This window comes from Chaetodon auriga, chromosome 18 (genome assembly GCF_051107435.1).
Source record: "Chaetodon auriga isolate fChaAug3 chromosome 18, fChaAug3.hap1, whole genome shotgun sequence".
Lineage (NCBI taxonomy): Eukaryota > Metazoa > Chordata > Actinopteri > Chaetodontiformes > Chaetodontidae > Chaetodon > Chaetodon auriga.
The window spans coordinates 9,187,584-9,202,940 of record NC_135091.1 but is presented as its reverse complement, the minus strand read 5'-3'; the positions used below and the strand labels follow the sequence as shown (position 1 = coordinate 9,202,940).

Below are 15,357 nucleotides of genomic sequence, written 5' to 3'. Positions count from 1 at the left end.
TTCTGACACCACTTTTTAAAAAAACATCTGAAGATACATACAGTTCCTGCTTTCTCAAACCAAGAATTGGGTTTTAAAAGGCACTGCTGTCAAGAGATTTGTTCTGACTCATTTGCTAGTTTTAGATATTTTAGTCACATTGCCTTTAAATCCTCCATCCTAGATTTTTGTATTCAATGTCCATTTATGGGCTGGTTAGTAAATGAGCCTGAACAACATAAAAACAACATAAAAATGCTGTTTTTCTCAGTTGATTTTCATTAGAAATGGACTGTCTTAGGTTTTGGACTGTTGGTTGGACAAAACAAGCTGAAGGCACCTTTGGCTACAACATGTGAAATAATTTTCAATGATGAAATAATCATTAGCAGCCCCACGAATCACAGCATGGTTTATTGTGGAAAGCTCTAACAGGAAGTAGATGGCTGTGTTCATCTACCCTGCTTTCCAACCACTTTATTAGTGTTTTTATTGGCAAGGGCACTGATAACCAGTGCTGGACTGGTAGTAACACCATCAGCTCTCTTCTCACTCACAACAACACTGACCTCGTCTTCCCCTCTTGCTCTCTGGGTAGTTCAAGGTTGTCACACAGAACAGGAAGCTGGCAAGTGTTTCCTCATGACACCCTCTGGGGTCGGTCTCATGCTTGGTGTAATGACATAGTGGAAGGCCCGTCGTACTCGTAGTCATTATGTACTCTTTGTTTTCATTCCTTTTCCCTCAGATTATGCGTTGCTATGCCTTGTTTTGAATGAGTGATATGAGTAGTCCTGTGCTCAGCTTGTGGGACATCACAGAATTTATGGAAATATCCACAAATCCTGTGCCTAAGAAAGCGATTTTCATTGCCAGGCCGGGTCAGTGTTCATTAGCACCGTCTGTAGTGTGGTGCTAATGAGAAACACGACACTCTGTCAGGGGTCTGTGGTCAAATACAGTCTAGTTACATTCTTGTACGCATCCCCCAGGGTCTATTTCTTGCTCTTTACACAAAAAGATGGAGCTGAGGCAGCCATGATCCCCCCAAACCACCATTTTGGCTTAATATCAACATTGTCATTTATATTTCCAGAGACTAAGTCCTTTTCACTACTCTCCTCTTGTTCGTGTCCCCAGATGATCTTCTTGTCTCTATAATTTAATTTTGCTCCTCGTTCCTCCTCATCGCTCTTCCTCTCTGTCTGCCTCTCTTCTTCCCCTCCCTTTCTTGGAGCGTTTTTGCTCACACACTACATACACACTTTCACTGTGATGCAGAGAATCCACACAGAGCCGAGTGACTCATTTCTTCATGGAAACACTTGTTTTCTTATTAAAGCCTCAGAGAGATGTGTTTTATCAAGTGTCAGCCTCAAGCACAGAAAGCTACAATGGATTACTATTTTCCTACCAAAGGCCTCATTTGTATCATGTTCTCTTGTAACCGGATAATGAATGTTTTGAATCCTTTGAGTTTCATCTGTTGATAAAACACATGAAGTCAAATCCATTTTTTTTCTCCATCCAGAATCAATAACCTAATAGATTTTCCGTCCTAAAGGAATTGATACAAATCATTCCCGGATCTGTGACAGCTTAACTGCACTGTGCATTTACTGTATAGATCAAATCTGTGCACACGCTCTGCCACACACGCACACACACACACACACACACTCAAGCACGTGACATACACACAAATAATTTATCACATTAATTTCGTTTGTTTCCTGACATGCTTCCTCGTGACATTTCATCATTATCCTTTTAATTGAATGAAATGTTGAGCGGATTAGCTCTTGGTCGTTGTGTCCTACAAACAGGCTGCCCCCAGGCACAGATTATGCACGCAGAAGGTGAATGCAGCTGGTTTGGACTTGCGTTCGATAGCGTACACCTTTTATTGGTGGAAACAGCTGTGCTGGACTGCACCCTGACTTCAGGGAAGATGTTCAGAGTGAGAAAAGTTTTGGCCCACTCGCACGGTTGTAGTCAGCGACTGATGCTGCAGCGGGATATAACTTTGAAACTAATAGATCTTTATTAGAATAATAAAATGGTTATATCCATACTAAACCCCATTTACATTATATGGACTTGTGGGAGAGAATCAAAATAAACTTAATTTTCCGATGAACTTGAAGGCTTCATTGGCCCTCTCTGGTGGTCACAAAATACTCATGAAGCTTGATACTCAAACTGGACTTCATTGTAATAAATACTGCCTGGCAGCAAGACATAGAGGGAGGAAACAGCATGTCATGTCATTTTATTTAGTTTAGCTGTTGAATTCATAACTGTGTCACATAACTGCTTCATGTTGAATTTTCACAGCAAAGAAACGGCACCAGGCTGCACCTAGAGGCAGATTTGCCGCCTTATTTGGTGATGTATGTGCAGTTATTTCTTCCCCTTCCAGGGTCCAGCTGACTGTATTCTCATCAGGCTGAACAGGCTGCACTAAATGGGAAAGTGGAACAGAAGTTGTTAAAAGCTTACTAAACAAGTTAGGTGTGAAATTGACTGAAGTCTTCCTCTGAAATTCTTGTTTTGGCCCACCGGCAAGTGTTTTAGTACAATGGTGCCACACACATACGCGCAGTCCCACACACATACACACAACCAGTAACAGGAAACCTTATCTTAACAAGGCCGCCATTCCAGGTGGACTATTTGCTTTGTTTGGAACCCGTTCAAGAAGCCTGTGTGTAGGCCCGTCCATATCAGAGGCCCTCTGTCTCTTCCAGAGCCCTGACAGTGAAACCATTTCTCAGGAAAGTGTTACTGTTCCAGCAGACTCACCTCTTATTCCTGTGATTCTTTAGAGATGTCTGACTCTGCTCACATGTGTATAGAAAGTATGTATTTATACAGTTTGGAGAAAATGTATATTAGACATTAAATAAAGAGGTGGAGTGGAAACAAATGATGAATGTAGATGGATGGTGCAGCTGTGTTTGGGTGCAGAGAATTGACTTGACAAATCCAAAGTCTTTATCTACAGAGCACAAACAAAAATGGGAAAAGGGGATGAAGAAACATTATTCAATCACTATCTGTTTGTATGCTGATCATACAAATGTTGTTCCAGATTTAGTTTTGATGTGGGAATGCGCAGCTGTGCTTCCTTCGGCTTTGTAGAAACTTCTTTTGTGGTCCCTCGCAGTGACAGAAGCTGGTTTTGGAGCGGACATCGGGATGGAGAAGTTCTTCAACATCAAATGCCGGGCTTCAGGCCTGCAACCGAATGTGGTGGTGCTGGTTGCAACCGTCCGAGCGTTAAAGATGCACGGCGGTGGCCCAAACGTAAGTTACCAGAACGCACTCATCAAAACACCGTAGATGTATGATGCTGTTCCAAACATGAAGTACACGAAGGGCATTTAAGGGCGAGACAGCATTTCTGAAAGCGCAGGCTGCAGATGTTTTGTGCATTCCTCCGTGAAAGAAATTTACTTCAATGACCCACAATTAGTTACAATTATAGAAATCTGCTTAGAATTTAGTGCATCTGCATCCCATTCACTGAAAGAGAGACCCAAATTAATAGCAATCTTTGAAGGCTTTCCCATAGAAATATTGTAAAGAAGAGCACGGCAAGAAAACAGCAGTTCTGCATTACAAATTCATTAATGTGTCCAAAAAAGCAAAACTAGATGGAAACTGAAATTGTGATATATGACTGAAGTGTGTGATCATTCATTTTCAGGTGTCAGCAGGCGCACCTCTTCCCAGAGAGTACATTGATGAGGTATGAGCCATATACACACATGCACACATATATACACAAAAATAAGCACAGCCACTGTGATATAAGGACAAACATGAGGGAGACCTGACAAACCTGTCAACATTTCTGAGCCGAGCTGGGAGTTTGTGGTTTGAGACGTCACTTCCAATTAAGTCAGAAAAATCAGTCGAGCCTGTTTTATTGTATTTAGTCGTAAAGGTCAGGATGTTTGTAAGAAATTAAAGCTAATAAAGCTCATTGGCCGATGCAATGCACCAATTATAAAGCAATCATGTCCTCATTAACGCTATTTGTTGGTGTGCCTGTGTGCTGTGTTTTAGAGTGAACTGCCGTGGCAGCCATGCTGACGGTACAGCATCCTCTCGGTGTAACTCTGTGGCTCTTTACACATGAGCAGGATGACAATGACTTGCTGCCCACTTACACATTGGTGCAGCACATTTCGCACAATACTGCATAATCACTTTTCGGATCCTTTGTGCTTTTTTGTCCTTTAGACCGAGTTTAATATGAGCCGGGGAAGCCTTGGGACGCGAGCCATCATTTGACACATTTATAGCGATGCAATAAAGGAAGTTTCAGATTGTACTTGACTGATCTGTCTCAGGCCTTGAGCTATACTCCCATCCCATATTCACGAATACTTCGTCCGCTAACACAGTTAAGAGCCCTTATTTGATTAACAGCACAAATAGAGACTTTGCGTGTGGTTTCCGGGTATTTAGGCCTTTGCAGCGTGGATTCTTCTTGGTGTGTGTGTGTGTGTGTGTGTGTGTGTGTGTGTGTGTGTGTGTGTGTGTGTTCATGTTCATATCTGGCTAGGATCACTGGTCTTTCAGGCAGGTTCAGCTGAGTAAATAATGAAGCCATATAAGTTAATTGTGAAGCTTGTAATGAGAACCAGAAGTTCTGGGGATAACAGAGTCAGGGAAATGAATTTATAGGACCTGTACGGCCTCACTGTGCTGAGCCTGCGGCTGCACACACATACACACACACACACACACACACACACACACTCACACATACACACAGTGCAAGATTGGATTACTGCGGTCAAACTTGCAGTTGCTGCACAAGATGCTGTTAGCGTTTTTGGGAGTAACTGGACTGCATACAATGTGAGAATGTTAAATGAAATACCGCACACAGTAAGATGCCACCACTCTTATTCTATGAGGGTTTTTCCATCGTAGGGGAGGTATCCGAATCGGGCCACGAGCAGGTGTGAGTGTTTTATCGACCGCACATCTGAAAGTACAACAGAAACAAGGGAGTGAAACTAAACTCCAGACCACAGAGATTCAGATAGAAGCTACAAAAGTACACAGAGCCCAACACAGAGACTTTACAGAGGCCATAGCTGAGCAAAAGTCGACGTCTCCAGCATTTGTTCCCCTGATGTCCTGACAATATAATCCTGTCCTCAGTGTTGAGTCACATATCAAGCTGGATTTTTAGCTTCTCATTCTGCTTTTCTTTAAGACTGCCGCCAGTAGTTTTTGACATTTTCATTGTGACACTAAAGAATGTCAGGTTTATCGTTAGCACTTTCAATTTCAGTTGAATCACAGTAACACATGTCTGACCTTTGTTTCCACTCTCTCTTTGTCCTCTAGAATCTGAGTCTGGTTGCAGGTGGTTGCCGCAGCAATCTGAGGAAGCAGATCCAAATAGCACACCTGTTTGGCGTACCGGTTGTGGTGGCGCTCAATGTCTTCAAGTAAGATGCACGCAGACACGCACGTGCACAAACTCACTACAGTAAATTAATAGACCTGACAGTAGTAATGGCATAATCCATGCAGTGCACAACAATGCCATTTTTGTTTCATTTAGTCTCTAAATATGTAGTTTATCATCATGGCCACCAAGCACTGCTAACAATGTTTCCCATGGCTTTAGGACAGACACCCAGGCAGAGATTGACCTTGTGTGTCAGCTAGCAAAAGAGTGCGGAGCATCTAACGCTGTGCCATGTCACCACTGGGCGCAGGGAGGGCGAGGCTCCCTCGAGCTGGCCCAAGCTGTGAATGAGGCTGCCAGCAGACCCAGCAACTTCCAGTTCCTTTACAACATCGAGGTGAGAGCAGGCTGAGTGAAGTAACAATAAGCAAAACATATTGTGTTTTTAAGTCTTTGTCCTGAAAGACGTGTCAGTCGCTCTGATGCCTTTGTTTTCTTGCTGTGTGATGGGCTGATGTCATTATCCCTGTTCCTGCTTTCTCAGCATTGGGTACTTTCTGCTTGCACTAAATGAGTTTTTTTTGGGAGCATAGCCAGAGAATGTGGAAGTAAAACCCATCAGCTGGTTTGAGTTTAGTGAGTTTAGAAAGTTGTGACTTACATTAACTGATCCTGTTATATTGATGTGTGTGTTTACTGTATGCATGTGCCTGCATATCAGCAGTCCAACAATAGGAGTACAACAGGTCCTGTACTAATGTGATTAATCCAATTTTAAGTCTATAGAATAAAGTATAGTTAAATAAGTAAATTGGAAGTCCAGGATTCAATCTTCACATTATTCCAAGTTCACAGTGACAGCTAGGTGGGGTTAGGATGACAGTCAGTGAGCAGTGGATCTTGGAGGATGAGTGGTGGACAGGAGAGCCCTGAGTTCAGGGAGCAGACATCAAGTCTGTCTGAAAAGGAGGAACCAGCAGGGTATGTGGTAGACGGCATCAGACCAGCAGATTGGATTTAGGATGCACAGAACTTCAGGGGATGCTACGTTAGGGCGCCCAACATCTCTCAGGAAGAAGGGAAAGGGTTAGGTCAGCAGCGTACATGTGAAGAATGGCCATTATTGAAAACATGTCATGCTAAGAGGCCTCATGACCTTAATGATATGCTCAATTAGCTAATTTGAACTGTCTACCAGACCTTATGTGAGCAGTTGTTCTGCAACAACTGGTTAGAATTACGAGGTCTCTTCAAGAAGAAAATCAAAATCAAATCATTTCTGATTAACAAGCGTGCTTAAACATAAGTAGTTTAAGTTTGAGTCTGAAACAGTGTATGTTGCATGTGATGACAGCCATCCATGTTATTTTCCATGTAAGCAAGCACAACAACAGTAGGGAGGCACATGCTGGTGGCAGTTGTCCTTCACTTTACCAACAGATAGCATATGTTCTTCTGTGGTTCTATGGCTGCCTTTGTGGCTGGAAATCAGGAGATTCAGGGCAATTGTGAATATGCTTTGCAGTCCTGTTGACGCCATGGTTCAACACATCCTGTGTGTGCGAAGGTCATGAAGAAGTGATGGTATGTTTTCGACTGCAAGGGAAGCAGAGGAGAACAAAGAAATGCAGTGTCATGTATGAGTCAATGAAAGTCAAACATGTTAAATGATTTAATTCACTCTTCTACATCCTGACATCACACTGATGTGTATTCACTGAATCTAATTTCCTCGCTTCTTCCCTTCGACCGGAGCGCTCATGGGTTTCCACCCGTCTTTGTCTCTGTCTTTCCCATAGATGCCGATTGTGGAGAAGATCAGAACAATCGCCCAGAAAGTGTATGGAGCTGATGACATTGAGCTGTCTCCAGAGGCCAAGGCCAAGATAGATTACTACAATCAACAGGTGAGATCACTGCTGCTGCAATAACAACTGACTCACACACTGATGGGACACACACACACACACACACACACACACACACACTAACCAGTCTCTTTTCCTGTAACCAGGGTTTCAGTTCATTGCCCATCTGCATGGCCAAAACTCACTTGTCCCTGTCGCACATGCCTGACAAGAAGGGTGCACCCACTGGGTTTGTTTTGCCAATCAGAGATGTTCGTGCTAGCGTTGGGGCTGGCTTCATCTACCCACTTGTGGGAACGGTATGTACCTTTTGTCACAGTCTCTCACAGTCACCAAGCTTTTTGATAGTGATTGGATCTACAAATCTGCACAGATATCATAACTGTGTACCTAATGTGTTTGTGCTGTCACTGTTGATAACAAACATTTCAGAGCAGAGTAAAAGCTGTAGACTACATATAATCATACATCAGACAGACACATTTAGCAAGTAGCTGGTGGATTTAGGAGCTAAAGAGCCTATTTTCCTCAGGAGTTGAGACCAAAAAGAGAGTGAATTCTGGATTTGCATTTATCAGATGGACACAAACTCTGCTCTGTAACTGCTCGATGTGTGAATACACAACTGCTCACAAATGTTATCATATCAACTTATGAGGCCATGATCAACTTGTTTCTGCTGCTGGCCAAAAAAAAGTCAGTTAATATAGGTTTAAAAGTCAAATCTGGACCATGTTAGGCTTCACCCTGAGGGGTGCCAAGTGTTTTATCTTACGGTATACTAGGTTATGTATTAAAAGCCCAATCTATAGACCACAATCTCTGTGACATGTTGATGTTGTGGTTTGCTGCCAAGTCACTTTTTCAATTCAAGCATTTCTAGCATTCCCACATTGGATTGTTGGTCTTTGCAGATGCTGTATCCATTTCTCCTCCTCCTCATCCTCCTTCCTTCCCCTTTGTTCCTGAATGAAGTTTCTATTTGGGTCCTGTCCCTTCTCCTCCTGACAGCCATGTTACTGAGCTGGTTAGAGCTGAGCTGGGCTGGCTGGAGCCTCTTGGCTGATGATAGGCCAGGCAGGAAGGAAGCAGCTTCCTGAGCATTTTGCCTCCTGCTGTTTCACCAGCGTACCCTGGGGGCCGGGCTTTGATAGGCTGAGGCAGAGGTGTCAAACACCGGGCATGCTGGGAAGCCATGGCAGCGTCATGGTGCGGCGTCTGTCCAGTCTCCCAACCTCGCCTTTGATCTGCTGAGGCCCGCAGAGCTAGTGGCACTCGACAACCTTTGAACTGTGACTCCTAACCCAAAGGAAGTCTCCAAAATGTCTTTTGAACTCGTTGGCTGAGCCTCCGTTTGCCAGACTGATCCATAGACTCTGGACATAGAACCCCAGAATCATATATCTGATGTTTAGCGAGGCTGTGGGGGAAAATGCATTGGGTGAGGTGCACATAATGTATGTTCTGCATTTTAATATTCAATGAAATCTGGCGAAACGCTCACAAACCCTCAGGTCACACTCATCTCAGGTCGCACCAGCACAACTCCAGAGGCGGTGAGGGCGTGAGTGAGAGAGGAGGAGGGGCGGTTTTGGGGGTTAAGGGTCTTTACAGGGTGAAGAATCAGGAAGGGGCTGATGTCATTCTTCAGATATGTGAGGGAGGGGTCGCAAGCAGAACAATAGATCTCTGTAGAGTTCATATCCCGTTAGAGCTGCCTCCACTGCACCATTAAACCCAAAGCAGTTCAGATTTGTAGAAAGCTCCCTCCTTGGCTGGATTTCCATATGGTTCTAACTGGTTAATGTTTAACAAGTTGGAAATTGGATAAAGGACTGTGATTACGTCTATGAAAAGGAGCACACAAGATCAAAGTGGACCTTAATTTGTTTTGGCTGACATTGCTCATGTAAATGACCCAAAGGCCAGCGGGTTCAGAAAATCCAGCCATGTTTTTATCTATCAGGTGTAGTCTTCCTTCAGTTACAGTAAAACTAAAGCACAGGTAGATTAACGAGTGGCACAGCAGAACAATACAATACACAGATTTGAAGATCCGTCCCTGTGCCTCATCCCAGGAATCCACTGTGGTCGTTTCTCTAATATGTTCTTTAGTCAGACTTAAGCAGAGTCCTAGATTAGACTGGTGTTTACAACTCGTCACTGTGAAGTTCAAAGTGCTCCCTAAGGGGAAGTAATGCACTCTTACAGATGAGAGTTCAAATCAGTCTCTGGGCCATTTTAGCCATTGATTTGATCATCGCAGAGCCGAGGATGCAACTTCATCAAATGAACATGCAGCCCGGCTTGAAGAGCAGCCATTTGACTTTTAATTGAATATTTCATGTCACATTTAGTCAATAATTTCAGCGTTTGCCTCCCTCTAATGCTCCATTAATCTTACATGTCACAAGAGTTTCCTTTGCAATTAAATTTCATAATCTTCTCAATCCTCTTCTGAGTAACTGCGCTGTTGTTGACCGAGACTCTTCTCCAGAATCAGTGGGGGGTAGAAATCCATCTACATTGTCTCCTCCAGGGTTTTCCCCGACAAAGACACATTGTGTGTGGGCATAATAGAGGGACTTATTTGGCCGAGTGGAGTTTCCAACTTTAGCCACGGAGTGTTGTGTGTTTTTGCGAGTGCCAACTTGTTCTCAGGCTGGAGCGCAGGACCGGCAGAACAGTGCAGTCTTTGTTGCTTTCAAAACCTTGACAGTTTATCTGCACATTTTAGCATCTTTTGAAATTTAAATGTACAGCCTGATACTTTATACCAAGAAGCTGAGAGGCAGAATAAGTTGTTCTGCGAATCAAAGCTTTTTTTTTTTTTGGAGTGGGTTTAGAAGTTTTGAGTTGTATCTTCCTGTGATCTGAGAGTTAAAGTCCACATCAGTTCAATTTTAGCAAGAAAGTGAAACTGTTGGGTCTTGGTGAGGCATGATGGGAGATTTTAATTGCCTCATTGCCTCTCTACTTTGTTATTTAGGATGGTAAGACAGGTGCATTTTCATGCTTTCTGACCACATTCTCTGGTAATTATAGCTAATTTCTGTTGTCCTGTTTAGAGGTGCTTCCCTTTTTATAATTACAATATATAACAGAAACACAGCGTGTACAGTCAACATTAGTCTATATCTTGTCTTAGTGGACATTTGTAAAGTGGCGAGAGCAGGTGCAGACATAATATAATGCATAATAGTTGAGTGTGAACCAAAATACTTTGAGGCATAGCTTCTTATGCCTATTTCAGTCAGGAGAGCTCAATTTCAGAGGACGACTGTGCACATAAGACCCCATAGATGTGAAGCATATCCATTAAATGGACATGAAGGACAGGGGCAAGACGTGTGGTGGTGGAGTAAGGCCAGCAGGTGGATGACGGAAAATTTACCCTTTGGGGAATAAAGACAAAAAAAGAAAAATGTTTCATATTGAACTTTCACCAAAGCCTCGTATGAGAGAAACTATTATTACTCAATGTAGATAATAACCAGAGCTGCAATGATTTGTCAATTAATCAATGAGTCCATCAGGAGAAAATTCTGTTTTGAAAAGTCATTTTTCATTGGAAAAATTTGACAGTTCCAGCTTTGAAATGTATTTATTTGCTGCTTTTCCAGCTAAGCAATTTTCATTAATTTCTAATACTTTACAGGCTGAACGATTAAGTGATTGATCCATCGTGCTTCGGCTGTGAGTCACGTAACATCGTCTGTGGGAAACATGAAAGTGAATCCCACTTCGCCATTTGTTGGTGACCTCATGCAATAATGTCCAAACATTGTGATGTCACAACTAAAAGAAACCTAAGGAACGAAGTAACCCCTCTCTGCCGTCACTCTGAGTCATCTGTGGTTTAAACCTTATCGATGGACGCGGTCAGACCAGCGTCATGTGACAGCAGTCACTGTTGACATCAGACCCGCCAACAATGAGAGGGAGCAGTTAGCATCTGCTCCGTCAGGTTGTGTAAGCATGTATTCCTCGTTCTGTCCCTCCGTGTACTCGCAGAGCTGCGTTTCCTCAGACAGGAAATTGGCTGGTCACTTCCCTCTGTCTCATTTCCACTAATGGGCTCATAAACTGGCCCTGGGTTAGAAGGGGGGGAGGCATGCGAAAAATGTCGCTCCCTAATGAGCGAGATAATTAGCTTTTCGGCTCGGACGGGATGATCTGAGTGGAATTTGGGAGAGGAAAAGTGTTTTATGAGTCAGACAGTTGCCTTGGATTTAATAAAGTGCGCAAACCAGCTCCTTCTTTTTATCTGTCAACAAACAGACATTGAAGTTACGCATTTATTGACTTGAAATTTTCAATTCAGATCACCACATAGTGCACACTGTCAATATCTGGTCTTGTTGACTGTGTGTGTGAGCCTTCATTCACATGCTCTCTCCTGGAAATAAAAACACACTTTGGATCTCAGATAAAATTTTTAGACTTTTCAGCTCTTCCCTTCCTTCAGATAAAAAAAAAACCGCAGCTTCTTAAACTCAACGTGATGATTATAAATCCAGGGGTTTCTTCACACCCCCTTCTTCTAGCAAGAATCTTGATCTGTCTGAACTGTAGACAGAATTACCACCACGACTTTGTATATAGCCTCTGAACTTTGTCTTATATCTATCAGGTAGCCTATTGTTATCTGTATTTTGACGACAGTGAGAACAAAGCAACCGCTGTCTGTTCTTCAGCTCATCACTGCTAAAGTGGAGGTTGTCAACACATTGATCACCTGTCTGCCCAGAGTCAAATCAGTCTGGATTATAGTCATTGAACCTGTAGGGGGTTGATCTTCTAACTCATTTATGCAAGGTCCGATACCGACTCTTTGTGGATTGACTTTTGGTGTAGAGCAGCTGTGTTGTGGCAAAGGCTTTAATATGAGGTTTTAGTTATTATCTAGATTGTAATCTGTACCTTCTTATTTGGTTCTGTTCTGGCATTTTTATGAGTCCCGTCTAAAAACGGACAAACAATATGAACTAGCTGCTAATGTTTGTTCCTCAGTGAGGTCCGTTCGTTTAGCCATACTGAAATGTTTCAGTGAAATTGGTGATTCTAATGTATCAGCTGAACTTTTTGCTTACATCGTAAATGTCGGTGTAGAAGCACCGTCTCACACGCCGCTTGTGTATTTATTGCGGTCTACACGTCTGATCACCTCGGTCTTAACAGCTAAACGTCTAGGCATTTAGACTGAAAGGTCATAAGTGACTATATAAGCGGTGCAGGGTGAGGCAGGTTTTTCCACTTTTGTTCAAATAGCAGTCACAGTGCAGTCCAGGACTTGAGACGGAAAAGGATTACAGTGTGATATTAACTTTTTTTTTTTCCTTTAATATTCTCGTGCACCGCCTGCCAGTGAAGTTCCTCTGCTTTTGTTGTGTTTCCCTCAGATGAGCACCATGCCTGGTCTGCCAACCCGACCCTGTTTCTACGACATTGACCTTGACCCGGTCACAGAGGAGATCTCTGGGCTCTTCTGAGCACGCTCCTGTTAAAAGGTATGGAAAAAGGTATTCTCTTGTACACAGAGACATGACGTAGTCCATAAAATATACCATAGCAGTCATCACAAGGAGCATTCATTGTATTGTTATAAGCCGTTTACAAGCACTCGTTGTCTATATAACCTCTTTCATGAGACTTTATTTCCTCCCTGGAGTTTTTCTTTACGACCTCATTCACTCAGTGCCAAGGCTCCGGTCTGTGAGGCCGCACTCTGCTCTCACTTACACACACACACTTAAAATCATCATCCTGTTACTTCCCTGCTCTGTCCCCAGGATCCCTCAGCTGTACGTGTGCACCATCAGACCCATCCATCTCCTCCACCTTTGACAGGAAACGCGTTCTTACTCCTCACGCCTCTCAGACTCCCCCCACAGTAACATGTTCACGGAGCATTAGCTTCATGCTGTATTTGCACATCTGTGTGATATGCCAAAGATGACCGAGTACATCCATATCATGTTTACCGTATCTGCTGTATCTGTATGCTTTCGACCTCTCTGTACGATGTTGGTGTATGGAAGAGTCTATTTTCGTTGTAATTTCATTTTAATTTTACTTCAACGTTGTTTTCATTGACTTCCCCTTTTGTGTGTGTGTGTGTGTGTGTGTGTGTGTGTGAAAAAAAAGTAAATCAAATGTCTTATAACACATTTTTTTTATACATGTCTTCAGCTTTTTAACTGAAATGGGCACAGCTTGTGTATTTATTAACTAAACTGCTGTTGTACGCACAAAAAGCCATTACGCTGTTATGTAAGCTCTGGTGTCCTGACCTGCTGGTTGCTGCTCAATGTCGAGCCGCTGTATGCCTGAGTGAAAAGTTTTCGAGTGTTACATTTTATGTGATGAGAAAGGTTGAAATTAATTGTGGTGGTGAACCCTCCAAATCCTGACGCATATCATCAGCAGTTTAGTTACTTTAATGGCCTAAACAATAGCCATGGAATATGTGGCGTTAGCATTTACAGTTATTGTCGGATGTTAGTGAGGTGGTCTTAATTTCAGTTGAGGTGTCCCCCCTCCACCACAGAAGCACGACTCTGTACCTTTATCTGCTCACAGTGTCAGCTGGTGTGTCTCGATGGGATGATTTAGCTGTTGCTAACGTTGTATTGTACAAAGTCTAACCTTTATACAAGCAGAACTAACACACATTTGCTCTGAAAAAAAGGTTTTGTCCTCATTGACAACAGCCTTTTGAAATAAACCTTTTATTTACTCCGAAACTGTGTGTTTGTGTTTTCACACCCAGCAGTCGACTTGTGGCTCAGCCCATCTGTTGTTTGGACACATGCGCTCTCTTCCTGTTGTCTCCTCGTTTTCCAAGAAGATGCTTCACTGCAGACCTATTTTTGTTCCAGAAAACTTCCTCTTTCTCTCTCACCCCACCTGCACATCAAAACATTAAATTTTTCATGATTTTCCTCTGTTTTTCTGTGCAGCTTCACTCCCACAGGGGGTGGTCCCTGTGCTGGAAGTGTGCCTGAAAGCCAATGTTTTGGGCCCTCAGCAGCACCCCAGGGTGCAGCATCTGTCATTATGAGGTGTTTGGGTTTGCAAGATGGAGCCAACATACTGTACATGTGTGCACATGTGTGCACATGTGTGTGCCTATCATAGCTTGCATTCCACACCTGCTAAGTCTGTTATTCTCTGTGTTCACCAGGCAGGATCTGGCACTTAAACTACAGCCAAGGCTGCAGGAATGCTCTCATTTATACAGGACTGCTCCAACGGCATATTTAGTGTATGTGTGACTGAACCCCCTTGTTTTGAGCTGATGACAGATTTGAAGACATGGTGTTGATGAGGACGGGCCTTCGTCATTGCTTTGTAATGTACTGGAAAATCCCTGCGTTATCAAGTTAAGAGCCGCTTATGTTGAGCTTCTGACTCGATCTGCTGAAGAGTCCAGTTGTTTAAGCTCTTGTCTTTTAGCACTCATATTTATTACACTGGCTAATTTCAGTACCAAGGACAGGTCCTCTTGAGTGTTTGTGTCAGTGTAATTCAAGAGTTGCTGGGAAATGGCTCAGATGATCCAAGGCTGGATGACCAACTGGGAAAAGCAGGCAACTGGTCCTGAACCGCAGACCTCCAGGGGCCCCACAAGTCTCACATTCACCCTGTCAGTTTTCTTTTTTGATTTGATTGCTTGCTTGGAAATTTGTTCATAATTTTACACATCTTAAATACAACATCAGCTGGATTAATGTATTACATCATAATCGTGTTGTCCTGTTTATTATGTTCACCTTGTGCATCTCCTGACAACCAACTCTCCACTTTACATCTCAGTTCTTTTGATTAACAGCCTGTGTTGTCTGGTCACGTCTGGTTTACATCACATGTCACAAACTCCTGAATTCGCCGCTTGTAACAAAGCGTCTGGGCGAGCCCTCGCTCCGTGCCCACGCCAGACATCAACCCTCAGGGCCACATTCTTCAACTCACCCTGCCTCTGTCTGAAAAACACGACACTTCCCACCGTTTCACCGTTGCATTTGGGAAAAAAGTATGCGGTCAGTGTATCAACTGGAAGTCCTGCTG

General features: G+C 43.2%; 1 protein-coding gene across 1 annotated transcript in view; it reads left to right on the top strand.

Moving 5' to 3' along the window:
- Window positions 1-14,023, top strand: part of mthfd1l (methylenetetrahydrofolate dehydrogenase (NADP+ dependent) 1 like) — a 31,492-nt gene extending 17,469 nt beyond the window's left edge. The window contains exons 21-28 of the mRNA XM_076756259.1: window positions 3,149-3,288; window positions 3,692-3,733; window positions 5,353-5,456; window positions 5,639-5,816; window positions 7,219-7,326; window positions 7,434-7,586; window positions 12,690-12,797; window positions 13,080-14,023. Of these exons, the coding sequence (XP_076612374.1) occupies window positions 3,149-3,288; window positions 3,692-3,733; window positions 5,353-5,456; window positions 5,639-5,816; window positions 7,219-7,326; window positions 7,434-7,586; window positions 12,690-12,779 (815 nt within the window). The 3' untranslated portion in view covers window positions 12,780-12,797; window positions 13,080-14,023. The remainder of the gene's footprint in view (window positions 1-3,148; window positions 3,289-3,691; window positions 3,734-5,352; window positions 5,457-5,638; window positions 5,817-7,218; window positions 7,327-7,433; window positions 7,587-12,689; window positions 12,798-13,079) is intronic.
- Window positions 14,024-15,357: the final 1,334 nt, after the last annotated feature.